The sequence below is a fragment of the Falco punctatus genome, assembly GCF_963210335.1.
Source record: "Falco punctatus genome assembly, chromosome: 1".
Taxonomy (NCBI): Eukaryota; Metazoa; Chordata; class Aves; order Falconiformes; family Falconidae; genus Falco; species Falco punctatus.
This window is the reverse complement of record NC_137580.1, coordinates 105,537,135-105,565,037: the sequence shown is the minus strand read 5'-3', so window position 1 is coordinate 105,565,037 and position 27,903 is coordinate 105,537,135. Positions and strand designations below refer to the sequence as shown.

The following is a 27,903-nucleotide window of genomic DNA, read 5'->3' as shown; positions in this document are numbered from 1 at the left end:
GCACGGTTTCTGCTGCATTTCTCCATTTGCTGAAGTGTATTATATTTGCAAAGAAGTGAATGATTTGGCTGTTTCCAAATGAGCTACATTGCTTTCACAGCACTGTATGCACACTGTGAAACTTTCTTTTTTTTTAATTGCAAAAATGGCTGAATGCTTTCGTCAACACCTCTCAAGCTCCACAGCACACAGAGCCCTATTATTACTGATATTAAAGGACAGTGCAAAGTACAGATTAGAGATTCATCCTATCTGGTCTGGCTCTGGGCTCACAATAGAAATTTTGTTGGTAGAAGAACCTACACGTGTAATACTTGGCTGAAAACTCAACTCTTGATTTTGTTGTATAAACCTTTAATTTTTATTATGGGTAAAAGAGAAGGGAGAGAGGGCAGACTCCTGGGGAGATTGTATGAATTTCACTATCACCCACTTCCTGGAGGACACTCCTTATTTTTTGCATACGCGCATAGGAACAGACTAGTCATTTAGCACACAAAGTCTATTTTCTTTGCTGCACATCAGCCAACACAGTACACGCCAACTGCGGCAAGAACAACAGATGAAAGCCACAGACACAGTGCTAAGCAACTTGTTCAGCAATGCTCAAACTCGCATGTAAACAAGAGAGATTATGGGTTCCCAAGGCCCTCGCCAGAGAGGAATACAGGGATAGTTTCACCCTGCTGCACTGGGATTTGCATATACTCTCCATTCTGAGAAGCTGACATGTAATACACTGCCATTAGATTTCTCAAATCCCTGTGGAATAAAGGACCAGGGTTAAATAGAACATTGCAAACATCCTTAATGATTTCAGAAACCTGTAAGGCCTAGGAGACTCTGAAACTGCAATTTCTGAGTGCAGAGCAGGAAATCAGCACAGGATCAGGGCCAAGAAAACATGCTTATGCTTCTTTCAGCCCTGTGTGGCAGAAAGCCTTACTTTCCCTTAGAAGAGCTAATGATTGCAAAATACTCTGTTCCTCTGTCTGTTATGTCCATAACTCATAAAATCATTTTTACAGAAGTTTTCACCCAAAAGGATGCTACAGAATTTGCAAGCTTCCCTTGCTAAGCAATACAGACGTGCAAGTGTCCTTTGCTGCTGAAAACAAAAAAAAGTCAGCTCAAATGAAATGTGATAGCTCTTTAATGGCACAGAGCTCTCCCGCTGGATCCAGCTCCAACAGACTCGCCAGTACAGCTCCAGGTTCCATCAGAGGAGTTGCCTGCTTTGGTGGAGGGAGAAGGAAGCATTCATTTTTGACAGACAAATGCTACAGCTGACAAAAAAAAGCCAAAACCAAAACAAACTACTGATGAAATACATAGGACTGGGGCTTGTTCTCTCTGGCAAACCAGGCAAAAAAACATCGCAACAATACATAAATGAAGGCAACATAGTGACAGATTTCTACAATATGCTATATGCTGTCACTTCTTAACTCCTTGAAACTTGCTTTTCTAGTCCTTCAAAGTTTTGTCTCATTAACTTCCCTGTCACTGTTCTGATTTAAGAATGTCCTTGTTAAAACTAAGACACCTGTAAGCCTTCCCTGGGCACTCTTGCCTCTTACTGGGAAAAACCACGTGATCTTGGCATTCATTCCATATAAAGTGACAGATGCTGCTGAAGAAAGTATGACAAAACTTCCCATCCTCCTGCAATTCAAAATTCCATCTCCCCAGCTGTAAAAATATAGTTAGGAATAGCAAGAAAAGAACACAAAAGCTAAGGCTGATTTCTTTCAGGTTATGTATTTATGGAATACTTGCTTTGGAACCGAGGTGATCACTGCTCACAGTTTCTATTGTGCTTTCCTGGATATCCTCAAGTCAGCTGCAGATACCACATTAACCAGCTCGGCTCTAGAAATGAGCTGCCAGTTAACTGCTGCTGCACTGACAGCCAGGGAGTTCTGACACATAAGACAGGTCCTACACACACAGGCTTTTTGGACAGCTGATGCAGTTTTACTTTTGGTAACAGAATATTGCGTTTGTAAAAAAATACAGATTTTTGGCTACCTGAACCAATGTTAAGGTAGATAAAGTTTTGATCTTTAACTCCACGGCAGTGTCAACTTAAGTATGCAAGTGTGTAGGACCAGAAACAGGCCAGAGACTCCAGCATCTGAAACAGCACTAGAACCCACAGCTATATATGGCAGGCAATTAGCATTTACATAGTTAAGCCTCAAGACAATCCATGGCTGGTGCGTCTCACCAACTAGCAAAACAGGTATTTTGCTCTTAGCCTTAGCTGAGCGGATTTGCTGGAAGCAACCTCTGCCTCTCTGTCACACTACCTGCATGCCTCTGTCATGCCCGTCTAACTGCACTTTCAGTTTGTGAAGCTCTTCGATCTCCCGGTTGTGGCGCTCTGTTTTGTGCCGCACCAAAGAGCGGTAGAAGTGAATGGTGAAGACAACAAAAATCAGACCCACTGGGACCATGATGATGGTGGAGACCAGTGCTGACTGCCAACCCGCGTGGCCGCTGGGCTTCTCGACGTTGGTGGTCTCATTTTTCAGGATGGAGCCCACAGGCAGGAATTTTATCCAGCACAGAAGCACGACTTCTGCAAGGAAAAGGAGGATCCCCAAGACGGTGGAGAAGCCCCACGCCAGCTCAATGTAGGGATGCATGCGCTCATGTGGGGACTCACTGATGGAGTTCAGGTTGTGGATGTTGCTCACTGCTTCCACGTTAGGCAGGATGCAGGTGCTGATGAGAAGGGCAAAGAGATGAACTGCAACCAGCACTGTTGTGCAGGCACTGAAAGCAATCAGCAGCATCTGGGGGTACTTGTACTGCACCTCCAGCTGCACCTCCACCATGGCAACCTGGGGAGAAAGGAACAAAAAGCTTGTCACCAGCTGTTAGTTCTCCTCTTTTCAAGGCTTTCATCCAGGAAAGCATCTTTATTCAGGAAGAGCACCTAAGGTCAAGTATACACTCAAGTGCTTTTTGGAATGGCAGCCTACATGGATCATTTCTGTTTCCCATGAAGCCGTACACGCAGTCTGCAGCTTGGCCTTCCTGAAGGCTCACGTGCATGGTTCTGCGCTGTAGTTTTCTGAAATAACGTATCTCTCCTTCCAACCATGAGCCATATGAACTGCATCAAACCAAACACACAACAGAAGGAACTCATTAGACAACAAATGGAGCTTGGAGGCAGCTGACAGCCTGCTAGCCCTCCTGCCCATCACACATTCTCCTTCCGCTCATTACTTGCAGCTGCGGTGCAGGAAGTTTCAACTTCAGGCGCATAAAGAAAAGCAAAAGCAAGCAGCTCTTCTGGCCAGCAGCCAGCAAGGTTTCACTACCCCTCCATGGGAAGCATGCAAGCTACTTCACAATTTAAGTTAGTCCATAGTTAAAACAGCTGCCTTCTATTCTCAGAACACTGTATGTTTGTTTTTATTACAAATATGCCCAGATACAAGTTATTTATATCCTCAAATTTCTCCCTTGAGAGCTAATAACCTACTGATACGCTCAGCAGAAGTGGACAGCTACTGACTTACGGGTTTGCTCAACAACTCAGATAGGAGTCTTTTCTCAAAACAAGATCTATTATAGAGTAAGTCTCTAAAGCTGTCTATTTCTTATTTAATCAAATAAAGCTTAACAAGCAGAGTAAGTGCAAGAGAGCAGGGAAGTCTTCTGAGATCAGAACTGGAGTCCTACTACAGGGCTGTTAACTGGTTTTGCAGTTAACTTGACCTACCTTGAAGTAAAATAGTATCTGCGTGTGGTGGCATCCCTGAAAGGACCGCAAAAACCTTTTGGTAAGAGAAGCCACAAAAAGAGCTGTCAAGACTATCAAACATTCCTCTCTAGCAGCTTGCTTGGCTCTGCAGCTGCACTTCACGATTTGCACAAATACTACCTTGCCTGGCAGATGGCAAAACCTCTGGTGATCCCAGACGACCGCCGCTCAGCTTGCCGAGGACGTGTTAAGGAGAGAAGCCGATGCCTGGACACCTGCCTCAGGGCAGTGCCTCTCAAGACCATCATGAGAAGGGCAAAGTCTGAACAAGTAGCTCGTTTCTAGGGGGCAGATGGATTTTGCAGAACAGACTCACGATTACTTTATCCAGACTTTGCATGAGACCACCACTAGGCAGCCGTTTCAGGTTCTATAATAATCTGCACCATTCACTCTGGTATTATTTGTTATTAATATTATTTAGGCACTGGAAGATCAGGGGTACGCTCATGCTGTCCCTTGGTGGTAGCCCTGAAAAGGATTAAAGGGGATGGAAACAAGTGCCTACGTTGGCATGACTGCTGCCTTACCTGCATTTACTTTGAAACCATCAGCAGCCTGAACAAGGGGATCACAGTCAAGCCTGAACACATTTAGCAGCAACCAAGATGTAATGCATGTGTTTGTGGTGGCATGTGGTCAACCTCTACAAATCCAGATTTTACACCTACCTCCCCTATTTAGGATACCACTATTTAGCAAAAATATTGTGACAGCCCCTGGATGTTCCCAGCCTTTTGTTCCTATTATGAACATGTGGGGTTCTTTTTTGTTTGTTTGTTTTTTAAAGGTTTCTGTTCGCAGTTTGCAGTAGTTCTTGTATAGCAGAGAAAATAACAATGCAGGAGTGGCTATCTATTGCAAGGTCAATTTAATTAAAGCACAATACACATTGCCTTGTATACGTTCTTTTTGCAATTCCTCTTATATTGATTCCAGGAGATCAGAATTATTCTCTGCTGCCCTTCTCTGTACAACAAATTTGTACAGTGCTGTGATTGTCAGTCACACCCTATCAGCCAGGAAAAGCTGCAGCTATATTGTTCATTATTGGGTGCTGTAACACCCAGAGACATAGTATTCAGCAAGCCGAATCGGAATTGTACCTGCATGTTCAATTTATAGCTTTATATTAAAGCTGAGAGCCTGGCTGATGTCAACATATCAATTTCTACTTGTTATTCTTCGCATGAGCAGCACTTTTCAGCTAATTGGATGTTTCCTCGCAGACTAACCTACTCCCTAGGGCTAGCTTCAGCTGTGCAATGTGATGAATTTTTAACACTGACTGATGGCTCAGTAAGAGGTATTTCAGGGAAAAACATCAACAATCCAGACAGGGAAGCAAGGCAGAAAAACAGTTCATTTAACCCGAACAAGTACTGGAAAGGTGAGTGAGCTGTTATCGTTTACCCTGTACACACTGTCATGTCATTCTCTGACCGGGATAAGAGAAAGAGGACAAGCTGACATAACCCATTTAAAAATCATTAAATATGCTGCTTAGTCTGTAAAACTATTAATATGTCATGTGTGATACAATTATACTTTTCCATGACACAGCCCCCTTTATCTTAACCTCTTCCAGAACCAAGGTGTCAAGGGCTTGGCTTTGCATGGCACTGAGCACTCTGCCAAGCCGCAGAGTATTCCAGCACAGGCTTAATTTTAAGCTTGAGAACCACTCTGTTGAACTCCACACTCACAGGTTTGCTAAAGGCCCAAGTACTCAGAAAATTTTAGAATTAAATTGCAATTAAATGACATGCAATTATGGCTTGGAGTTTTTTTAGACCAGTATAGCCCAGATTATCCACAACAAATGTGATGCTCATCTTGAGGAATTTAGACCAGGGTAGATGGTATCGGGCAAAAGGATGACAAATGGCTTAACCATGTTAAATTCACACAGATGGTTTGGCAGCCTGTAAAAACAATCACTCCAGTAGATCTGTTAGGCAGGGTTCTTATTTTTGGTTTGGTTTTGTTTTGTAAATCAAATACATATCCTACAGCAATTAGATGAGTATTGAGAAGACTTATCAGCGGTAATAGCTCTTACTTCCATCAGGAAAATTATTAAGGAGGTTTCCTAAGCTCCCTCAGTCTCCTTCACCTGCAGCCTCCCTGGGGCAAACGCAGTACCCCTACAGCCCACCTCCAAAGAGACCTGGCACTGGAAAGGACCCACATTCTCCTGATCTGCCCAATGCTCTGCCAGAAATACCAGAGACAGCACTGAGTAACGAGGAAGGTTCACATTATTCTGCAGCCTGTCCAGAAGGAGCTGGATCAAAGCCACTGCCTGTTGATTAAATATCCATCAGCTTGTAATAACCTTCAGCCAATCTGGAACTGGCTTGAATCAAACATACTGACAGGGAAGTAAATAAAGCAATAGCCAAGCGCTGTATGTCATTTGTTTATGTAGCGAAATCCACCCAGGGCTTCAGGGGAACTATTTAAGTAACTTCTCTACTTTCATCAATAGCCAAATAGATGCTCTTATTAGAGAGCAAACATCCATGTAACAAATCTCTGCGTGCCAAATTACCAGCAGAGAAATAACACAGTAGGAATAGATACCTCAGCTTTCACTGGAAGGTCCAGTACGATCAGCTGAGAAAAGCTTGCTATAAAAGAGAATTCTTTATTGCAAAAATTTCAGTTCCAACAACTACTGATTTATTATGTTAAGCTGCTGATTACAATTAACATTACTCATACCTATGTTTTTGCATTTTAAACGGTCTAAAGAGAATAGAAGTAAAATGGTTAATTTTGTGTGTTCACGAAGGACTTCCAGCAACTTTCTGTTGTGTGAGTTGAGAAGGCAGGCTTTGTTTTCAGATATGTGGTTCAGCCCTGCAGTGTGGGTGGGCCACAAGTGCCCCCTCCCCTCCACAGCCCCAAGTCCCAGTGGTGCCAGCAACAGCACACCCCGGCATGGGCACCTGCTTGTGTAACCACGCTGCCTGGGTGGATCAGTTCAGAGCAATACAAAATGTTAATTTAATATTCATGTTGAAGAGAACGGTCACAAATGCCTAACACAGGACTAAGGCAACCCAGAGGCACAAAGGGCAAGCACACGAGCAGCTTTTAGAGTAAGAAAGCTTCTGAGTGAAAGAAGTCTACAGGAGAGCAATCAATTTTCTCAAAATGAGGAGGTACCTTCTGCCATTTCAGCACACAAGCTTGGTTATAAACCAACATATGCTGTGTGAAAAGTCTGTACAAGCATCGCTTGCATGCAGTCAGCAAGCGGAGAGGAACTGCAAAGCGACCAAGCACCCTCTCTCCCCTGCAGCCTGCTCCCACTTAACTCCCCACTTGCATTTTTCCAGCTTCACTTTGGGTGACCAATTTTGTCATCCCAGACTGTTGTAATGTTACAGATGATTCATGTTCTTGGGGATTGGGGGAGGAAAAAGCAGTGGAAGAAGCTAAACCAAGGAAAGCTATCTGAAAAGTTCTTGAGATCTGTCTCCCCCCCAGTTTCTGAGCTGCAGGATGCAACATCACAACACATCACACTCACTCAGGTGCTGCCCTCTGCATTCAGCTGACAGACCTCAGGAACAACCAGACCTGCCCATTTCCCGAGCAGAAAACCCCCCAAACAGGTTTCAGTTCTCCATCCCAAAAAGCAAGAACTGGAGGGAAGATGAAGACACTCACACTGACACAGCACTGCCGTGTTTTGCGAACACCACAGCTCACACCAGACCACTGATTGCCTCTGTTTTGTTTATTTGCTCGCTCCCTGACATGGTTTTGACCTGTGCAAATAGCTTCCAGATAACACCCAAACGCTGCATAGAGGAAACCAGGTACTGGGGATTATGCCCAACAGGCAGCACTGACAAAAATATGCCAAGTTTGGCTCCCTACAGTCCTCTGACAGCAGCTCCAAGGCTGCAGGGCCTCTTCTCGCACCTCAGTGTATAACACTATCTCCCCAATCACGCTATGCAAACTTTGCTCTGGCAGACCGTGACCCAAACTCCACCTTATTTTAGACAGCATGACCTGAAAAAAACCCCACACAGGAATTAAGACAGTGTTCAGGACCACAGCAACCACAAGGGCCCAGAGGAGCTCCACGCCCAAGTGCAACCTCACACGATCACAGCCAGCAACAACGGCCTCGGAGAGCCCGGATCCTGTATTGTTTAGTACTGCTTACTCGTTGAGCAGTTAGGATCACTTGCAGGTAGGGGATTAGTATTTTTAAAGAGCTGACTTGGAAGTGTGCAGCTTGACTGCCAGGCAGCTCATGTATCCTTGCTGCCTTGAGAGAGCCAGCCTCAAACTTAGCAGCAGCAGCCAAAGAGAAGCCCCCAGGCAGATGCCTCCTGCCTCTTCAGAAAACAACAGTACATCCTGCTTCTCCTCTGGAGGAAAACACCAGTTAATAGATGATTTTTTAGAGAAACAAAACATTCATGATCCAGAAAGGGTTGCTACAAAATACACATACCATTGCAAATCCAGAGAGCAGAGCAGACGTTCTGCTGGAAGCTTTCAGTTTGGCTCGGCTCAGGTACAGTTTTCTCCATGAAAGGGCTTGAACAGAGTGGTGGTTTGACGTGACCAGCTCCAGATAGCTGCGCCGCACCCAGTCCCGATAATCCATGCCTTTTGTGCCAGGTTCAGAGCAGCAAGCAGGAGTGGAAGGATCCACCGGAACGTTTAATTCAGAACTCATGATGAGAGAAATGCTGAGGGAACAAAACAGTCACGTTGAAAAGGAGGCAGCAGGCAGGACAAGCATCAACCACTGCAAATGTTATGTTTAAACTAAGTTGCCTTCGGTCAGTAGAAAAATGATGGACCAAATACCATCACACTTGCAAGGCAAAGAACAGAGAAAGACCATCCGTAATTGCTAAAAATGACCATGAGAACTAGAAAAGATTACACAAGTAAACCCAGGAGCTACTCCAGCAGGAATACAGGAAGGCTGCACAGCATCTGGCTTTTCATTTCGAAGCTGGCATCTTAACTTTCCCCTCTAATTCCTCCTTGCTAATAAAAAATTTTACATAGACACTTTGGCAATAGGGCCCACATCTTACCTTTTGTTTTAAGCTGACAGTTAATTTCACAGCACATCATGGATTGGCTACAAATGCATCCCCTTAGAGCACTGAAGTAATGCCAGCTAGCATGTTCAGGGAGTCACTTTTTGCTTTTTCTTTGCAATTCTTTTTTTTTTTTTCCCAGTTAAACCATTGCTCATGATAGCTCAGTTTGGACGGGCACAGTTCTTCCCCAATAGTCAGAGCTGAATGCTGTACAGGGTTAACAAATTAACTTCCCAAGCTTCTGCAGTGGGAAGCTGAATTTCCTGAACCGATCACACTCCACTTATCAGCCACATCAGCCTGAGAATCCTGTTCCCTTGCTTCCACTGGTGGCTCTTAGCATGAGGAAAGGAAAAGACAATTCCAAGCGGAAAAGCAAGCTGCCTTCCAGGAAGTTTCAGCATCCTCAGATTCAAAAGATTACACTGAAAGATGTAAGAAAGCAGCAAGACTATTTCAGGTGGTGAGTGTCCCAGCCACCAGCAGAGGCAAATGCAAGGTTTGAACCTTACACCACAACGTAGCCAGGCTGCTGCCAAACAGCTCCAGTGATCTCCATGCCATCCACAGACACAGAACAGAATTCACCAAATGTTTTGAGCCAAAACTTCTCAACACTGACAAACACCTGAAACTAGATGTTTAAGTCAGCCTTCCAAAGAACAGAAGTCATGATTCTCTGATTAATCCCCACACTCACAATTCTGCCACCGACCACCACGACAGTGGCAGGTAGCAACACCAGAGCTGCACCACACAAGACCCTTCTGGCTCTAAGTACTTACCAGTTCCTAGGAGGAAATGCATGCCCAGAATCACACATGGTGTAGTACTAATTAGTCCCAGTGCCACACCTCAAGGTCACAAGCACCTTGCTGTTCGCTTGAAAGGAGCCCCAGCCCTGCCTGCATCCCCCCCCCAGCTCTCCACGTATGTGGACCACACAGTGACAGCTAATAAACCCACGTTCGCTGTGAGATTTGACAAAGTGGCAAAGATAAAAAGGACACCAGCTGCCCACAACACCACACGCTATTGCTAAAAAGGAACAAAGCTGCTGGGGGCACAGGAACAAAGATTAGAGTGCAGCAGCAAATAAAGCATTCCAGGTTGTCCATCCCTCCAGAGCATGGTGGGGTTTCAGAGCCCAGCCCCATCAGATATAATAAGAATGGCAGCAAGGGCACAACATGGTGACTTCTGGGCAGCTTTTGATCAGGCCACTAGTACAGCCCCTGAAGGGCTTCAGGATGGCTCCCAAATTGTTCTGGAGTTTTCAAATTATTAAAAAGAAAAGGAAATGAAAGCATAAAAGAACTGCCATGCAATCATAAAACCAAAACCAGAATAACAGGGACAAACCTACCTGCTTGCTCTGTGTTTCCAGCAAAGCCAAGAATCACCTACTTTACAGAAGAAAAAAATAATAAATCTCCCCAAGTCTCCTGGGAGGACTGGAGGCAGAAGCATTCTGTGAGCAGCAAAATTTCAAAGCTGTTTCCTGTGACAACATCCTGTGTGGATTCTGCAATGTATAGTGTGGGGTGAACTTACTAGCTTTGTCCTTAGCTGGGACACCAACAGCCTCTACCATGCTATTTATTTTCACAAAATACGTAGGAACTTTGGATGTAGGAAACTTGAACCCCTGGGACAAATTCCATTGAAAAGACAAATGAATTCAGAGGTTACAGAGGGAGAGCAAGAGTACCCAATCACATCTGCTTCTTTCCTTAGAAAAATAAGCTAAAAATACCACAAGGATGAATTTTCACTCTGGAGCTGCTTAAGAGATGTTCCCAAATAAGTAAACTACTTCAGAATAAAACCCATAAACACAAACACAGCCCAAACAGGCAGTAACAAGACAGCAAACTCACCTTGCTGGCTACAGACATGGAGGGACTGGGTGGAGGGCTCTGAGGGCTGAAACACAAGACCAAAAAAAGCATCATTTTACATGCACTGGATCTTCAGCAGTTTTACTCTGGAAATACTTTTCAGCCAGTTATCTGCATCAGGGGAAGAGTTATTCTGGCAATCTCATGTTCCTGCCTTGCAACGATAAAGGTTTAGGATGCTTGCTCTTAAAGAAGTAACTATCCTACAGGGTTTTACCACACAGAGCTGTTGAGTTTTGGATGGAGAGCCAAGACTTTCCCAGGAGACCTCTTCCTTAGCCTAACAGCCAGCTCTGGCGGAGTCCATCCCAGCTGTGTCTTTACTCACTTCCGTTGCAGCACCGATGCATTTGACCCTGCTTGGTTTCACACCGCTAAAGACAGAAAGCTCTCTGCCATTACTACCTCATATTGATCTGGTTAATCTGTCCAGTGCTGTCCTTTAGAGCAGCCAGCGTAGCAGGGAAAGCCTTCAGCGCGCCTTACATCTCAGCTGCCCCCGTGCAGTTGCAAGCACACGTGCGGGGATTTCTTCACAGCAAGGGAAGAAGCAGAAGCCGCCAGGGCTGAGATATGCAGATCCCCCCTCCCACTGCCGGCGTGCTCTGAAAATCGCCTGCAGAGCGCTGCCTCAGCAACACTGCCAGCTTCTCTGCCTGGCTTCAGGATGCCACCCCCCCACCCCCTCAGACCCAGGTTTCTGCTCCACACCCTGAGACTGACCTGTAGACCACGGCTAAGCTTAACCCCAGGCCCTACTACTCCCCCTTCTTCTGCCATTCTGGGCCCCCCAGGCTCATGCCCTCTTTGTTACGGGGAACCCCTTCCCATGTTGCAGCACCCCTGGGATGTCACACCACCCAGTCAGGATGTGAACGGCCCACGGCTGTGACCACCCTCATGGCAGCACACTGCAAGCAGGGCATCCCCTCCTGAGCAGGATGTGACCCCCTTGGCCCACCACCACCACAGCTAGGATCCCACTCACAGGGCACTGCCTGAACAGGGGGTTTCTCCTCCTGCTTCCCAGCTGCCCCCAGCACACCCCGGGCAGGATGGGACCCGACATAGCAAGGATCTCCCCTCCAACAGCACCCTCAGACAGGGTGTCAGTCCCTCAGGCCAGGATGAGACCCTCCCCTCCAAAGGCACCCTGAATAGAGGATCCTTCCTAGGCAGGATGTGACCTTTTACCACCGGATCCCTGTGCGGCAATCCCAAGGATCTGCCGCATCTCCTCAGGCAGGACGCGACCCACTCCCTCCCCACAGCTTGGATCCCCCCTTGCCACGGCACCCTGGGTCAGGGACTTCCCCACACCATAAACTGGAGAAGTCTCCCCTACAGCACCCCCAGCGAGAGGATCCCTTTGTCAGTGAGCTCCAAACCACTGCCAGGCAGGATGGGACCCCCCTTCTCCGCCCACAGCAGACCCTTCCCGCTCACCCCACCACCCCCAAAAGGGGACTACCCCCAGCTAGGCAGGATGGGGGTGCCTACCCCTACCCCATCCCCAGCAGGGATTCCCGCAAACTGGGCAAGATGAGGCACGTACCCCCCACCACCACCCCGGGCAGGGGAAGCCCCATCCAGGCAGGGTAAAACCAACTCTATCCCCCGCCCGCAGCACCCCGGGCACGGGATGCCTCTAGTTGGGCAGGATGAGACCCCTCTCCCCCCGGAGCACCCCAGGCAAGAGATGCTCCTATCTATGCAGGACGAGCCCCCCACCCCAGACACCGTGGGCCGGACGAAGCCCGCTACCCCAGAGCGCGGGAGCCGCCACCCCGGGCAGGATGAGACACCCCCACACACACACCTCCCAGCCCCCGGGGTAGGGCCCCCCCACCCGGGCAGGATGCGGCACCCCCGGGGCCGCGGGGGCGGGCCCTGGCTCACCGCGCTGGCTGGCCAGGGGCCGGGCCGGGTCGGGCGCGGCGCCCCGGGAGCGCCCGCCGCCGGCTGCCGAGTGCCGGAGCCGCCTCCGCCGCTGCCACGGCAACGCCGGGCCCCCGCCACGTGACCCGCAGGAAATGGGGGGGCGGGCCGCCGCCCCGCCCGCCGCACGTGACCGCCGCCTCATTGGGCCGTGGCGACGCCAAGCTCCGCCCCTTCGGCAGCGGGGCGGGGCCTGCGGGGGGGCACGGAGGGGGCCGGCTCCCCCGCCGCCTCCCGCTGCGGAGCGCCGGGCACTGGGGGGCCGGGGCTGCCCGCCCCCGGCCGGCCCCGCTGGGGGGAGCCGCGGCCTCCGCTCGCCCCCGCACCCCCGGAGGCGGTGGGGGGGCGGTGTGTTGCTACCCGGGGGAATGTACCTAGCGGTTACAGAGGAAGGACATCCCGAGCTGTCCCCAGCGCCTCCGGGGCCGCGGAGCCGTTCCAGCAGCGGGCTGGGATCCTGGGGGCCGCAGCCCTCGGAGCTCCCTCTGTGAACATGCATCTGTAGGAAAAAAAATCACGTCTGCGGCTCCCTAAATTCATGGTCGGGGTGACACCCCCCACCCCCCCCCTTTTCCGCTGGTAAAAACGTTACTCGGTCAGGACCTTGCATCTCTAAATCTTTCCACACAGAAGGTATTGGTGCCGTGGGATGTAAACGTGCTTTTATTACAGGCATTAATTATACAGCAAAAAGTCGCGACTTACATAAGTCAAAAGGCAGTGCCGACTTTGGCCTCCGCCGCCGAGCCGCAGCATCCTCTGGCTGAAGCACAGACAGGGCTCCCTGCGTAAAGGAGGGCGGTGGAAGCCAGACTGCCATCTCCCTGCATTCCTCCTCTATTGACTCAGCAGGAAATCCTGTATAAACCCATCAAAAGAGCAAGGATAGGGACAGACTTAAGTAAGGAGGAGGGAGTTCCTTCCCTGAAAATGAGATAAAGAAAATGCTGAAAGGCAGTACAACGGGTCAGCTTTATCACACAGTAAGCTTTATCACACGGTAATCCCATCTTCCTGAATTCCCTTCTGCCTGGGGGAGGGAAAAGACAGAGGAAAAGAATTCCTAAAAACTTATTAAAGAGACAAATACATTCGTTATCCCGAGTGTGCTTTTCACCTTCAAGATTATGAATACCTCTGCTTGGTTTCAGCACTAACGCTGCTGTGTTTCGGGCTCCCACACTTGCATGAACACATGTAGAAATGGAACAACAGCAAACTTTAGCCCCTGAAAGATTAGTCTCCATCAGAGAAAGGAGAGGGACTCCTCTAGAAAAGAATCTAGAGCAAGAATTTAAAATTTAACGTAAGCAGGTCAAACTCATTAGCAGTTTCAAGCCTCGTAAGTTATTACTGCTTTTTCAGTGCCATATTTGGAGCAGGAAGCAATTGTAGAGTTGTTCCTCATTTTACTACACATGGGAGCACATCTCTTTTGTTTTACTCCGTGGATGACGTGTTCCCCGTTTTGAGGTCACAGAGTGCTCGCATTTTGTCTTAACAAAGCAATATCCCTTTAAATGCTCACTCTGAAGTGCCTTTATATTCTCCAGACATAGCACCGACACAAACCACCACAACATGGCATAGTATTTTTCACAATTCATAGCAACACCTACCAAATACAGCTCCTACTGCTACATTCAGCCACCCCAACAAGAAAGACCGTAAGGCAGATACCACCTTCAGCAACACAGTCTCTTTGCTTTTTCTGGATTTCACCTACAAACTTAGCATTCCTAGAAAATGAAGAGTATAAATAATTCAGCATGCGTAACGATGGCGTCTTAAGGAGGCAGGATGAGGCCACACAACCTGAATTTGCTTAGTTCACCAAGATAAACTCAAGCCCATCATCCTCAAGACAGAGAATTGTGTCCTCATGCAGCAACATCTGCTCTACTTAATGCAAAACAGCACTTATTTATTCAGCTCAAAAGCCTGACAAGCTCAGAGGCAGAACAGTCTTTGTTTATTTGTGAGACTCTCACTTTTTGTCCGTCCACAAAAGTCAAGAAACATCACAATCTTTTTCTGGCTCACCCTACCACACAGACATATCAACAGGATTTACCTGCCCTAAGGGGCATTCAAGTGAAGCAATCCTCATAACTCACCTCTCCACAGGGAAAATGCCAACAACTGCAGAACATCCACTCTGCATCTTCAGCGGCAGAGAATGAAACACCCTCACAACGTACTCTTTAGACCAGCCTCCATGGAGATTAAGCAGAAAAATTCCATGCAGATCACCAATCTGGGGAGGGGGATACTGACCTTACAGCCCAGAAGTTATCCAGCTCTAAAGTCTTTGGGTATGTACAGGGTAACTAAACACAAATGTCACTTGCACTTGATCACATCTGCTTCCCTGCCGCCACGATAATACCACTGAGAAGCCATTACACAAAGCCAGCTCAGATAAAATGCAGGATTTCTGGCAGCACTGTTCAACAAAGGCTAAATCTAAAAAGAGATTCTCCCTTTTTATTGTTTTTGCTTTAAATAATTTGGCATAAACAAAGGCTTGAGAAAAAGTAGCACCGCGTTCTGGATGCCGAGGTCCTGGGATGAGCATGTCTGAATGATAGCAGGCACTTCTAATAAAGATACACTGAAAAGACAACAACCTAATTTACAAATTAAACAGCCACTGCATATGCTTTTCATTTAAGCACCAGTAAGTATATATACGGATGTTATGATTCCCACCAGGGAACCTGCAGTTCAAAGCAGAGAGCTCAAGCAGAGAGAAAGGCAGGTGTCATTACATGAAGCTGAACACAAGCAAAACCATTCCATTCCAAGCTTTTCTGCCACAGGATTTGGAGGCTTAACAGCCGTGGTCTTTTGGAAAAGATATTGTTCCAATCCAAAAGCAAAAATTAAATGAAATGCAGCTACCACCTTTCTCCATATTTGCATGTGTGCCACATCACTTGGTCTTTCTGTCCCTTCCTGCAGCACTGCAAGCATCTCTTTATTTGACTGAAATTCTCTTAAAAAAAAAAAAAGGAAGACAGAACAATCCAACACATCCCATTTATTAATTTAAAAAACATGGAAGAAAAGTAATAGGGAAAATTTTAGCAATAAAAAAGGGATCCTGCTTAAAAATCTATAGAACTTGTCTAGCAACATAAACTGATTCTTTGGGTTAGAGATGACCCCGTACAAAACCCCAAATTCAGAACACTCACAGTGCAGGAGAATCTGGCTACAGACCACTTTTCAACTTTAGGTTAAACTCTTCCCCTAAATTCATATATCCCACTGCTACCAGCTTTGACATAAGTAGAATATGTAGCCCTCACAGTAATATTTGCCTTAAATGGTAATGGATATATTTTAGCTTTCAGACAGAAAAACACTCTGGGCCATGTTAGAAAGAACTCTAGGGTCACAGAGACTTATGGCTGACTCTTTAGAGCAAACTTAGAGCAGACTGCACAGCAGTTATACAAGCAATTAAGAAAAAATCTCTTATTTGGCATTTCTCTATCACTATCTCTTGGGCCTGTGACGCGAAGGTCATTCACCGTTAAGCAGATACAACATACGCCAATGGGTTCTGCTTGGCTGAGATGAAGACTTTCATGCTCTTGAATATAAAGCAATGAACAGTGTTTCCAGCTGTCCCTGAAAGGCCTCATCCTCTTCCCATGACAAAACTTGGCTCTTCAGCATCATCTTCCTTCTCTTCCTCCTCCTTGCTATCCTCTTCATCATCTTCGCTGCTGACTTGCTCTTGAGATTGATCAGGTTCTAAAAATACAAACAGGATGAACAGATAACATACTCCCATATGTCTTCCTTGTTAAGTATTTCACAAGAAAACAGTCTCAGGTGCTAAGCAAATGTGTAGTAGGTGACACTAATTAGTACGGATGGGTAACATATTCCCATGTGTTTGCCTTGTTAAGTATCTCACAACAAAGCAGTCCCTACTAAGGAAACATGTATCAGGTTATATTAATTCTACCGAGCGATGTAGAGCTCAGAATATCAAGTTCTCCCTAGAAGGAATATTTCCTTACCTGCACCATTACCACTGTGACAAGACAATCGTTAAGCAACTCCACCTCCTATAGAACATTATTTCAGAGGTAGTAAAATGCTGAGGCAATAGGTTATCTCATTCCCAGTCTCACCTCTGCAAGTCAGCATGAACTTTCAAGTATCACAGAGTACTGTCAAAGAATGCAGGCACTGGGAAGCCATGGGCAAGACTCAGTTTATTTCTACACCTACCCAAGTTTACAGAAACTCCACAAGGCACCATGAACTTTTACAGACTGGTATACTGCAAGTACAGGAACTCTTAAGATACGTGTAAGATTAACAAGGGTCACAGAAAACTCATGAAGCTTGCTAGAAGACCAGAAAACACCTATTAGAAATTAAGTAACAGATAATGAAAATAGGTATGGCATAAAGCATGACCTAGCCATTCTTCTGCTCCCAGTGGCTCCTGCACCTTTGCTGTTTCTCAGGCCAAGTTCTGACCAGTGAGATGTAGGATTCAGCATCAGTGGTCTGATGCCACCACGTGGTTAAGTTCTGTACTTTCATTTTTTATTAGGGCTCTGAATAATAATGCACCTTCAACAGCTGACCTTACTCAGTGCCAACCTTTATTCTTAATGTTTTTACTACAACAAAGGTGAAAGCTGGCAACTCAGAGCTTTTATTTATTGATTCAAAAAGGAAGATAAATGCTTTCCTACCATATCCAACAAATACACTTCAATTACTTTCCAAAAACCTTCAGATCTCAATGCCAGGACACACAAACCTAGAAGACAAGCCTGTTCTCAGTAGACTAAAGATGGCTAGCAGGAGGCTTCTATCTCCACCATCCATGCAGGCCTTCTGGCATTTTTGCCTGACTTTGTCTTTGTTGGGATGCCTCGCTCCTGAGCATGGAGGAGGTGATCCTTGAATATTAACCAGCTTTCTTGGGCCCCTCTTCCCTCCAGGGCTTTATTCCCTACTACTTTACCAAGCAGATCCCTGAAGGCTGATTTTTTTTACTTTTATTATTTTAAATACAGAACCACAAACTGTAAAGAGCTAAGAACTGTTCTAAAGACAGGGGAGTTTGAATTCTAGCTTCCAGAAGATGACTTAGTTGTGCCAAACAAAACCACTCCAGCCCAGCAACGGTATATGGCAGTCCCATATCCAGCTACCCCTCTCCCTGTCACTCCCCTAAAGGGATGGGTGTTCTGTTTTGTTCACTCAAAATTAATAAAATTGTGTCAACGCATACTTAAAATTCTACTTCCAGTCACAATTTGTAAATGAGTAGCTTTAAAAAAATCAGAAACAAAACAGAACACCAAAAAAATCCACTCTACTACATTCACTTGCTGTCACAAGTAAAATTAACCTAATGATTAATTTGTCCTCCCATGTTTCTATGGGAGGCTGGCAATGGTTCAGTTGAAACAAATCCAGTTCTGAAAAAGCAAAGCAGAAATAAGGTAGAACTGTCAGACAAGTCACTCTTGCAGCAGAATTATCAGAAACTGCTGTAACTTTAAGAATTACTACAGAGTCAGTGTGCTAATCCACTATTTGAAAGACTAAGCTAAGATACACTCAGTGAAAGGAAGCAACGGGTATTCAAAAGTTTGAGCAGTTACGCTGACATTGCTGAACATTAATTTTCAAGACTGCAGGAGAACAGAGGCAGTCATGTTTTCCAAGTTTATTTCTATGCAAAATAAAATAGTTGTGTGGAACAGACGGCACAGAGATGGCTCAATTTTTTTTTTTACACACAGTCATAAATCAGTTTCTTGCTGTTCAAGCTGTGTGTTTTTTCCACCTGTTTTCCCATACACACTCAAAATATACTTGAAAAAAGAACAGCCTTTAACAATACTGCCTTTTTAAGCAGATGTTCTAAATCTGTAGTTTGTCAGAATAGCTGGGGCAAAATATCCACAATCAACAAACTCCGATTCCAATGTTTGCTGTCCAAAATTTCCCCTAATAAAGGGAAAATATTCACAAACAGCCAAGTTATTTGTAAGATTAAATCTCAACATAAATGGCTTTCAAAGAGGACTTTTGAAACATTAGCTAAAATAACAAGCTTAAGGCTCAGCCTTCCTTTCCATGTATTGAGAACACTTGGGGTGGGGGGTGGAACAAACCCTTCTAGGCTTCAATAAGCAAACAGAACTAAGGCTTGAGAAAAGAAGACTAAATTTCACTGACCTTTTTCCTGCTTCTTTTGTTCAAGTTTATTTTTCTTAGCTTGCAGTTTCTTCTCTTTTAACTTCTGGCTATAAAGAAAAGAAAAAAAGACTTCTGAAAATCCAACATCGTAAAGCTTCTGCATATTCATACACTGATAAGAACATATTGCAGACATCTTGGAAAAGCAGACTTCAGAAGAGAAGTTCAATTTAAATTTGGCCTCAACTGAAAACTCAGCGAGAGCAAACTTAGACATGGGATGAGCAGAAACTTTTCTATGCTGTTTCTAGTCTAATGGAATTTTTTTTTTTTTTTTAGAAGTCTTCCATGACGCCACTGCAACCAAAACCATATGATACGCAAGAATCTCCAAGAACACAGAAGGAACAAAAATAAAACTGCCCCTACATTTTAGCTACCTAGCCTAATAAAAAAGACAAAATAGTGTTGAAACCCAGACTGCTGGAAGTGAACACTGGGGAAAAAAAATAATTAAATCATCACCAGGAATACAGACTTTAACTGAAAAAAAAATAATGCCGTATGGTTTGACCTTTATTTTTGGCTGTACTTCATCAATATGTTAGGCCCTAGGTCAGGATGAAGAGAAAGGGTGGGGGGGGAATTTAGAGGGGCTCCTACAGGGCAAAGCCACTTGGTAACCTACACCACTAGACTATATAGACGGGGGACAAGGAGGTGTTAGTGTTTAGGCAGCGTCTGCTGTTTGAACAGCTGCTCTCCGTCTCAGCCAGGGAAAAGGCAACAGGCCAGATCTGACTTGCTGGCCATCTGTTGGACCACACTAAATTGAAGTAAAATGGCAACAGTGTTTGTGTTGTGCACTTCTGTGCTAATATGGCAGTGAGTCACTTTGCACAGACTCTTCAGCAGCAACTCTCAGCTACAAGATGTAAACTCCTCAAAGAAGCAAGAGAGAGGCTGCTCAGGGTCAGACCCTCTGAAAGAGCCAAGCCATGATACCCTGCTACTTCTGAAATGTATGGTGGACACAGACTGTGAAATTTAACTTCTTGTATCACTGCACTACAATGCTCAGTCTATTTCTTGAAAGTATCAACCTTGTAACCATTTCACTTCCTTCTAAAACTTAAGAGAAGGATGGATCTAATATTTTTTAATTTTTCCATCTAACTTACTAGACTTGACCTACCAGACATTTCAATGAGGTAGGTAGAAGCAGCTACTGATTTTAACAATACTGCACCCATCAGTGGCCTTTTCAGTAGTCACAGACTGAATCAGACTAGTCACACTGACAGTGTATGGAGGACAGCATCAGGCCCCACAACGCTCTGCTAGTCCGAATCCATATGTGTACCCATTAAGCAGCATCCGGTTTTGCACTTAAGCTGCTCGGTGTCAGCTGTTTCAGGTATTTATTTAATCCAGATGTACACACAGACCATTCCTGACATTGTTATAACAAATAATGCAGTAAGTCATGCTGCGGTCAACATCACAGGTCAGCAAAAGCTGCTCAACCAGTCAAAAGTTATCCTGCTAGTGATGACATGGAAAATTAACCATGCCAGCAAAGCCTGTCACATTTACAGCTACTTTTCGCAACCAAACAATGACATTGAAGTTAATTTCCACAGCCAGACTTCTCAGCTGATAGGTGTAGACACAGAATGATAGCATTTATCCAAAGCATGCAGCTACAGATGAGGCACGGGGCATGAGGGTTTTCCATGTCAAGCCTCCTGGGAACAATCTGCCCTTACCGCTTCCTTCTGCGTTTTGCTGTTTGTTCTTCTGCAATCATCTTATTCCTCTCCAGTTTCTTCTGGAATTCCTCATCTAGTCTTTGCTGTAATTGATCACAGGTCATACTTGGGTCACAATCTAAATTAAAATATTTCTTTTTAAAGTCATGTCCTTTTAGGGAGAAGTCTTTTAGCAAAATACAGAAGGGAGCTTTCCCAGATTTTGTCCGGCTTCTTTATACAAAAGTCATATTCTGTACAGACAGCATTTTTAACCTGCAGCCTGAGCCAAACATTGAAGCTTTTAGAGGGAGAAATCCTCACCAAAACAGATGAGGGAGGTTGGGCTTCTATCCTACAGAATGTTTCAGTAAAAACAAGAGAATAATTTGAGACACAAGCATTAATCAAAGGACTCACCTTGGCCAAGAGAGAGTATAACAATAATGCTCTCTGAAAGAGGTGCTATTTGACTCAGCCAAGACTTCAAAGGAATAGATCGAGCACAGGCACTTGCTTTGATTCTATCTGTGCAAGACCGTGATATTAGAGATTTCTAGTTTTTAAAGCATTTTCAAACCAATCTGAGAACACACACATTCACATGCGGTCTTACTGTGTGGTAGGACCCCAGTGAACAGAGAAGATGGAGCACGTCTGACACAAAGCACCAAATGTTTCAATACTGACAACACCACCACATATCACATACTCCTACAGTTTTCCTCTGATAAGGGGTGTTTCAGAACTGAATTATTCATACATGACTTTAAAAGAAAAACAAAGATTTGCAATGAACACCACATGGTTGAGGACGGGGAGGGGCATTACAGAGAGTCCTGCTGACCTTCTCAGCCATGGCATCCATGAAATCTTGCCTCTGGTACTCTCGCCGACGGAGATGCCGGTACACATGAAACTCCCCACTCCCAGCTCCAGCACTGGAACCTACAACAAAGAAGAATTAGTATACTAGAAAATAACATATACCAGGTGCTCACAAATGACTACAGCTAGATACTGAGGGACAGGACACGTGAAAGCTGAAAATCCAACTAACAGAGAGAGTGCCACCATTCTATGTAAGCTCAAATCACTCACAATCAAAAGCCAAAGCAAACTGCGAAACCATACACTTATGGGTCACAGTAGTTTCTACTGGTCAATTATTCCCCTAGGGAGAATCCAGTCTTAGCTGGACATTGAGGCAGTAAAAGAACTAGAGATCAAATGCACATCCCATTCTCTTATAGGCAGAGAGAGGTAAGCTAAAACATCCTACTGAGGCTGCTTCTGACTTTCAGCATCTCATACAAAAACCCAAAAGTCATCAGAAAGGTGCTAAACCCCATCATATTATACTTTCCCATGCAAGACAGATTTTGACTGGTTCTTCATAAATGAAATCCCTACAGCTCTCTCTTCCTGGCATCAGTCTGCGTATGGAAGTCTCACAGGAGCTTTCAACATCGCACTCCATTCTCTTCCCCTGTCTCCTGAGCCATTTTTCAATGCAAAGCACACAAATACATGCCTCAAAGAAGACACCTAGTAATTAAAACATGGCAGCTGGGACTGCAATAGGGGTGCTTTTGATACCAACAGAATCCCAGCACGTCAGGCGCTTCCAGAAAAACAAGACAGTTCAACACAAGCACACAGCAAAACTATTTGAAAAAGCCATGAGGGAATTACAATAAGCAGAACAGTTTATTCAGAAGCATATAAAAGCTTTAGTCCAAGATCAATTGTTCTGAAAAACAAGAACAAGTCTGCCTCTGGAAAGCATCATTAATAATGATGAAGGTCCCAAAGAAAGACAGAACTTCTACATGCAGATACAATTTATACCACAACTGCTACATTTAATCCCTGCAGGTGAAAGTAACATCTGGTTCGGGTTCCTTGCAGAGCTGCCAGCTTACCCGACCACGTACAGTCATAGCCACTGCTGCTTCTCACTGCCCAAGGTTCAGACTCAAAGCAGTCAAAAGAGGGACTTCATAATTATAAGCTTCCAGAGCACTCTCAGACCCGTGGAAAGGACAGATTTACTTATCATCTTTTACCATTTACTTGTCATCACCAGAGCAGAAGCTTATTTCATTGCATGCGGTCCACGTGCCAGAGTGCCACAGGCATTGTTCACTTTGCATTCTGACAACAAGCAGAAAGGTAGAACCCAAGAACCAAACAAAACTTGAAAAAGCGGCTCTCGAAGCACATTTCATACCTCTTTTCTCCAGCAAAATGAGCAACAACAGAAAACCGTCTCTGGCCTTCTCTGTTAAACACTTTTCTAAGTTTAATGTAGCTGACCCTAGAGTTATCTGAAGAATAATATCTTTACCCATCACATCTCTAACGAACTCCGGAGGAGGTCGTGGTGCCCATTCATTCAGTTTTTCAGGAATTGGTACAGTCTTTTCCTGCAAGAACAAACCAACCAGTCATCAGTATCTTCTAGGAGCAAAGTCTGCAATTTTAACACATTGTTGAAAGGTGGTATATGTCTGACAACAGCCTCTTCCATCAGCTGACAGATCTCAGAAGGAGCACAGCTGTAGTCATTTCTTCATGCATAGGGATCAGAAGCAGACAGAAAAGGAGGCTCAGAAGGTATCCTCTCTTTCCCTCACATTCAGGCCTGCAGGTCAACAAACCCCAGGAGGATTAGGAGTGTCTGTGCTTCTTTTCAGTATGCAAACTAGAAGGAAGCAAGTCAGCGCCTCCAAGCACTTGCAGAAACTGAGTATACTCCCATTACCAGTAGCCTGGGAAGTGATGAAAGGCATTTGTGCACCTTCCATGCCAGATCTACGGAGGACAGGGAAGAGGAGGGAAGGGAGAACACATGGTGCAAGGTCAGAGGAAGAGCACAGTGCAGGGACATCTCAGCCTCCTCCAGCGAACATGAAGGGTGAGACTCCACCTGGCAAACACCTCCTCCTCAGGGCAAGGATCAAAGCACCCAGTGAGAGGAACCAGGGTCATGCTCCCCCCCTTAAAAACAGCGGCCAGAGCACTGAGGGGCCAGCGCCCACCCTGCACCCCCAGAGAAGGATCTCTCTCCTCATGGACACCCAGGGCAGGGGGGAGCCGCCTCTGTCCCCTCACAGACCCAGGGAGGAGGGGGGGGGGGGGTGTCGGCCCCTCTCCCCTCCCGGACCCGGGAAGGAGAGGGATGGAGGTGGGTCCCTCTCCCCTCACAGAGCCCGCGGGTTTCGCTCCCTCTGCCCTCCAGGAGAGATGTCGGCCCTCTCCCCTCAAGGACCCGCGAAGGAGAAGGGGGGTCTGCCCCTCTCTCCTCACAGACCCCGCCGGAGGGGGTGTCGGTCCCTCTCCCCTCACGGACGCGGGGGGAGGGGGAAGGGGGTGCCGTGCCGGTCCCTCGCCCCTCAAGCACCCGGGGGAGGAGGAGGAAGCAGAAGGTCCGTCCATCTTCCCCACAGAACCGGAGGCGGGGGGTGTCGGCCCCGCTGCCCTCACGGAGCCCGCGGCGGGGGTGCGTCGGGGGGTGGGGTACCGCTCTCCCCTCGCGGACCCTCCGCCCCGCGCAGGGGCAGGGGCCCGGCGGGTGCCCTCACCGGGTTCCTCATGAGCCGCTCGAGGCGGAGGCGCTGCTCCTCGGCGGCGCTGCGCGGGATGACGAGCGGCTGCGGCTCCTTGCGGGGCCGGGGCGGCCGCGGGGCCGAGGGTGCCGCCATGCTCCAGCCGCCGCCGCGCCCCGCCCCGCCGCTACGTCACGGCGCGCGACGCGCCCGGCCTGCGGGGCTGCCGCGGCCTGTCATGGCGGCGGGGCCTGCCCGCGGGGGCCGGGCCCGGGCCGGGGCAGCGCCGCTGCGTGCCGGGCTCCGGCGGGGACGCGGCCCCCCGGAGCTGTGCTGCCTGGAGCTTCGGCATCCCCCGACCCCTCAGGCGCGTCCTCCAGCCCACAGCGAGTGCAGCCCGTTCCCCAGGCAGCTGTGGCTTCTGCCGCGCTCAGGGCCCAGCCCCTGACAGCAGGGCCCCGAGGAGGGCGAAAATGCTGCGCGTTCCGCCCTGGCACCTTCAGCCCTTCCAAATCCCTTCGCCGTGACGGTGAAATCGATATGAGACTTCCTAGTGCCTCCCCGGCAGGCTGCCTGCGCCATCTGTTCGTGTCACTTCGGTGATTAACCAGCGCTGCCCGTAGGCTTTGTCTGTTGACGGTGATGTACGGCAGCGCCATTCCCCACGGCACGGCCTTGCCAGGCGCTGGGAGGGGTGGGCAGGTGTCCAGGGGACACACCGCGCTCTCTGCGTTTGTATTCACAGCTGGGTTTTGCAGGAACGGGGCCTGGACCAGCTGAGGGCTTCTACACCCAGATCCATGCTTGCCTGATGGGGCCAGAGGAAGCCACGAGTGGGGAAGAGGAGCTGGAGCTGGCTGCGGTACAGGCTTCTTCTGCAAGCCAAATGTCTCGTCAAGCCGCTGTGGCCCCACAGAAATGGCATGGCATATGCTGAGGCTGCGCGTGCATCAGAGAATTAGCTAGTAAAGGTCAGCTGCAATGGAAGAGGGGCATAAGCCTTTGTGTAGTTTATGGAGATAAGCCGGAGCGGTGAAGTAGGGCTCTGGGTTGTAGACAGCTTCGTGCTATGCATGTGGAGAGGGTGACAGAAAGGGGAATGGAGAGGTTGGGAATTGCTCCTTCTGAGATTTATGGGGCATTTGTATGAATTTATTAAGCCCCTATGCTCTTCCCCCTTCCGTGAAGAAAATCAGAGCTGATCCTCAGGTTCAGCCCTGTGTTTACAAAAGACTTTTCAACCTCTATGGTTGCTATGGAAATCACACTAGTTTATGCCTCGTGTTTGTCTTACCAACCTGATTTGTAAAAGAATGGTGTGAATTTAGTGTTGGCTGAGTTCCCAGCTGGCTGTGCTGGCCCTGAAAGACATCCTTGCAGTTGCAGCCCTGGCTGGAGCAATGCAAACAGCTTCTTCCCCCATGCTGTCTGCCAGCTCACAAGCTCCTGTGCCCATGGCTCTCGCAGCCTTGGGTCCTTTTCAGCCCAACACGACAGAAACCAGGCAGTGCCAGCCTGCGCTCAGCTCCATTTGCAGGGGCTGGGGGGGCAGGTACATGCCCCTGTCTCCTCTCAGTGACTGCAAAACGGGTTTGAGAAGCAGAGCTGCTGTAGATCAGTTGAGTTTCCTCTCCCTTCTGCTCTGCCGAGTGCTGAGCACAACACAGACCAGTTTAGCTCCCTAGTTACCCCGTTTCTTCCTCCTTGCTGTCACGGCCACCTCTCCAAAACACAGCTTCCAAACATGGGGGTGTGAGTGATGAGCTGTCAGGTTTCAGCCCTCTCATGCCAGTCCCCACAGGAGGAAAGCAGAATAGCAGCCGTGCCTGCAGACATTGTGACAGCCCGAGGGCTGCAGGGAGCAGCTGGGCAGCTTGATTCTCTTGCTTGAAGTGTGGCTTGCGCCAGAGACAACTCACAGCCCTGGGAAACAGCAGGCAGTTGCCTGTTATTCAACAAAGCCCACGCAAACACCATGGGGAAAGAGACCTGGGAGCATTTCATTCTCAAACTACATTGGTGCAGACTCTTGATGTATTATGCACGTTATTACTTTTAAAACATACCTATCTTAGAGGACGGGGGACATGGATGGACAAGACTGTTACTTGGGTCATATAAAAATAGAAAGTATTTAATCACGCCGTTTAAAAACACAAAGCCCATGAAATCAGAGTGCTGGCCTGGGAACTGGGCTTACTGGGGACAAGGGATTTGCATTAGAACAGGAAAGTGTTTTCATAGTTCAGTGCAAACCAAAAATTCAGCTCCCTGATCCGTACCAAAGCAGCTCATTTGTGTTTCAGAGCAAAGGCAGCCTGAGCAGTTTTCCTAGCAAAGGGATCCTTCTGGAAGCACCGTAAGCCTTTGCTGAGAAAGACGCTGCATGTCAAGCAGAAGCAGCCACGGACAGCTCAAACATCAGCCAGTGTGAAACGTGGGAGGCTGTGCTGCTGAAATCCCTTTGCATTTTTGCCCTTTTCATACTATTTGCCAGGGTGCAGCTCAGAGCCAGCATCCTCACAGGCCAGTCCTGCTCTGTCCCCAAGGCAGAGGGCATCGCTGGCACGCGATCCAGCCCAGCCCACATGCTGAGGCTGCTTTCCCCTTGTTTCACTACTAGATCTCTGTGTTTGATGCAACGAGCTGTTGCATCCTGCCTCTGCCCTCCCAGGAACCCTGTGAAAGGAAAAGAAAGCATGTTTTCCAGCAAGACTAATGCTGTAATTAGTCGATTTGTTAATACGCTGAGGTGTGAACAGCTTATGGTGAGGCAGGAGGAGCGGCTGTCCTGCAGGCACAGCCCTCAGTGTCTGCCTTGCGGGCAACGAAGGAGGCCATACGGAGGGGCTGTCGCCTCCCCAGCTCCTGATGGATGAGCTCTCCAGGACCAGTGAACAGGCTCTGGAGACTTTTGGGGAGGGAATGTTTTTTGTGAATGGATCGTAACACAACCGTGGCCTGATTACAGAGCTGAGCAGCTTCCTCCACCCCCCCACCCCCCAAGCCATGTGTTAGCTGTGTCTGGAAGCCGTGTCTGTCACGCTGCTTAGCTGTGACAGTACAGTCTGGGACAACATACCGGTTTTCCCGGGGGATCCTCAGCAGAAGAGAAAACACTAGAAAGATACACAACAGGAGTGTGAGGCACCACCTCCCAGGAGAAATGAAGGCATAGGAGGGGGGAATGACATGCTACAGGGAACTAACTCGGCTGCTGGGAGATGCTAGCACAGGCCTTTGGCAAGAGAGGTCCATCTTCACACCCCAGGGCTGCCAATTCATTATTATCAGCGCTGCTTCAAGGATGGAGGCATTCCGACTTGCGCCACTGACAAACCAGACAAAGAAAATAGACCAGGAGGAGAAGAAACCCTGCCCTGCACAGCCTGGACCCATCATCCACCCCCCTCTGCTCAGCAGTGAGAAAAATACCCACTCCTCCATCCTCAGCACACTCCATGGGGCAGAGGCAGTTTGAGCCCAGCCCCAGCTGCCTCGAGAGAGCCATGAGGTCTACACCCATGCAACAGGACAGCATCTTCATTCTCTCCTTTTTCTTTCCACGCCCCCTGCCATGTTGTAAATCCACCAAAGCCCCAAGTTCATGTGCTTTCTTTTGCAAGTGATTTTATTTTAAAATTGTAACTCGAGTTCTCCATTTGTTTAACAAGTCCCTCCCCCTTTTAAATAAAATTAATT

The 27,903-nt window shown here is 47.3% G+C and overlaps 2 protein-coding genes across 7 annotated transcripts; both read right to left on the bottom strand.

The window, feature by feature from the left end:
• Positions 1-337: 337 nt before the first annotated feature.
• Positions 338-15,611, bottom strand: ORAI2 (ORAI calcium release-activated calcium modulator 2). 6 transcript variants are annotated; one of them, XM_080368179.1, is made up of 5 exons: positions 13,416-15,611; positions 13,085-13,209; positions 10,752-10,797; positions 8,265-8,505; positions 1,136-2,849 (listed from the first exon to the last, which is right to left on the bottom strand). In XM_080368179.1, exons 4-5 carry the CDS (start codon positions 8,490-8,492, stop codon positions 2,304-2,306), a joined length of 774 nt encoding a protein of 257 aa, XP_080224305.1. In that variant the 5' UTR covers positions 8,493-8,505; positions 10,752-10,797; positions 13,085-13,209; positions 13,416-15,611; the 3' UTR covers positions 1,136-2,303. The 6 variants fall into 6 exon arrangements, with proteins under 6 accessions (XP_080224308.1, XP_080224305.1, XP_080224304.1 ...); XM_080368178.1 differs by lacking the exons at positions 13,085-13,209; positions 13,416-15,611 and adding an exon at positions 12,672-12,847; XM_080368180.1 differs by lacking the exons at positions 13,085-13,209; positions 13,416-15,611 and adding an exon at positions 11,178-12,140.
• Positions 15,612-15,738: 127 nt separating this feature from the next.
• PRKRIP1 (PRKR interacting protein 1) lies at positions 15,739-24,396 on the bottom strand. Its single transcript, XM_080368257.1, has 6 exons — positions 24,238-24,396; positions 23,001-23,079; positions 21,498-21,598; positions 20,669-20,754; positions 18,939-19,006; positions 15,739-16,475 (listed from the first exon to the last, which is right to left on the bottom strand). The coding sequence occupies exons 1-6, from the start codon at positions 24,355-24,357 to the stop codon at positions 16,360-16,362; spliced, it is 570 nt and encodes a 189-aa protein (XP_080224383.1). The 5' UTR covers positions 24,358-24,396; the 3' UTR covers positions 15,739-16,359.
• Positions 24,397-27,903: the final 3,507 nt, after the last annotated feature.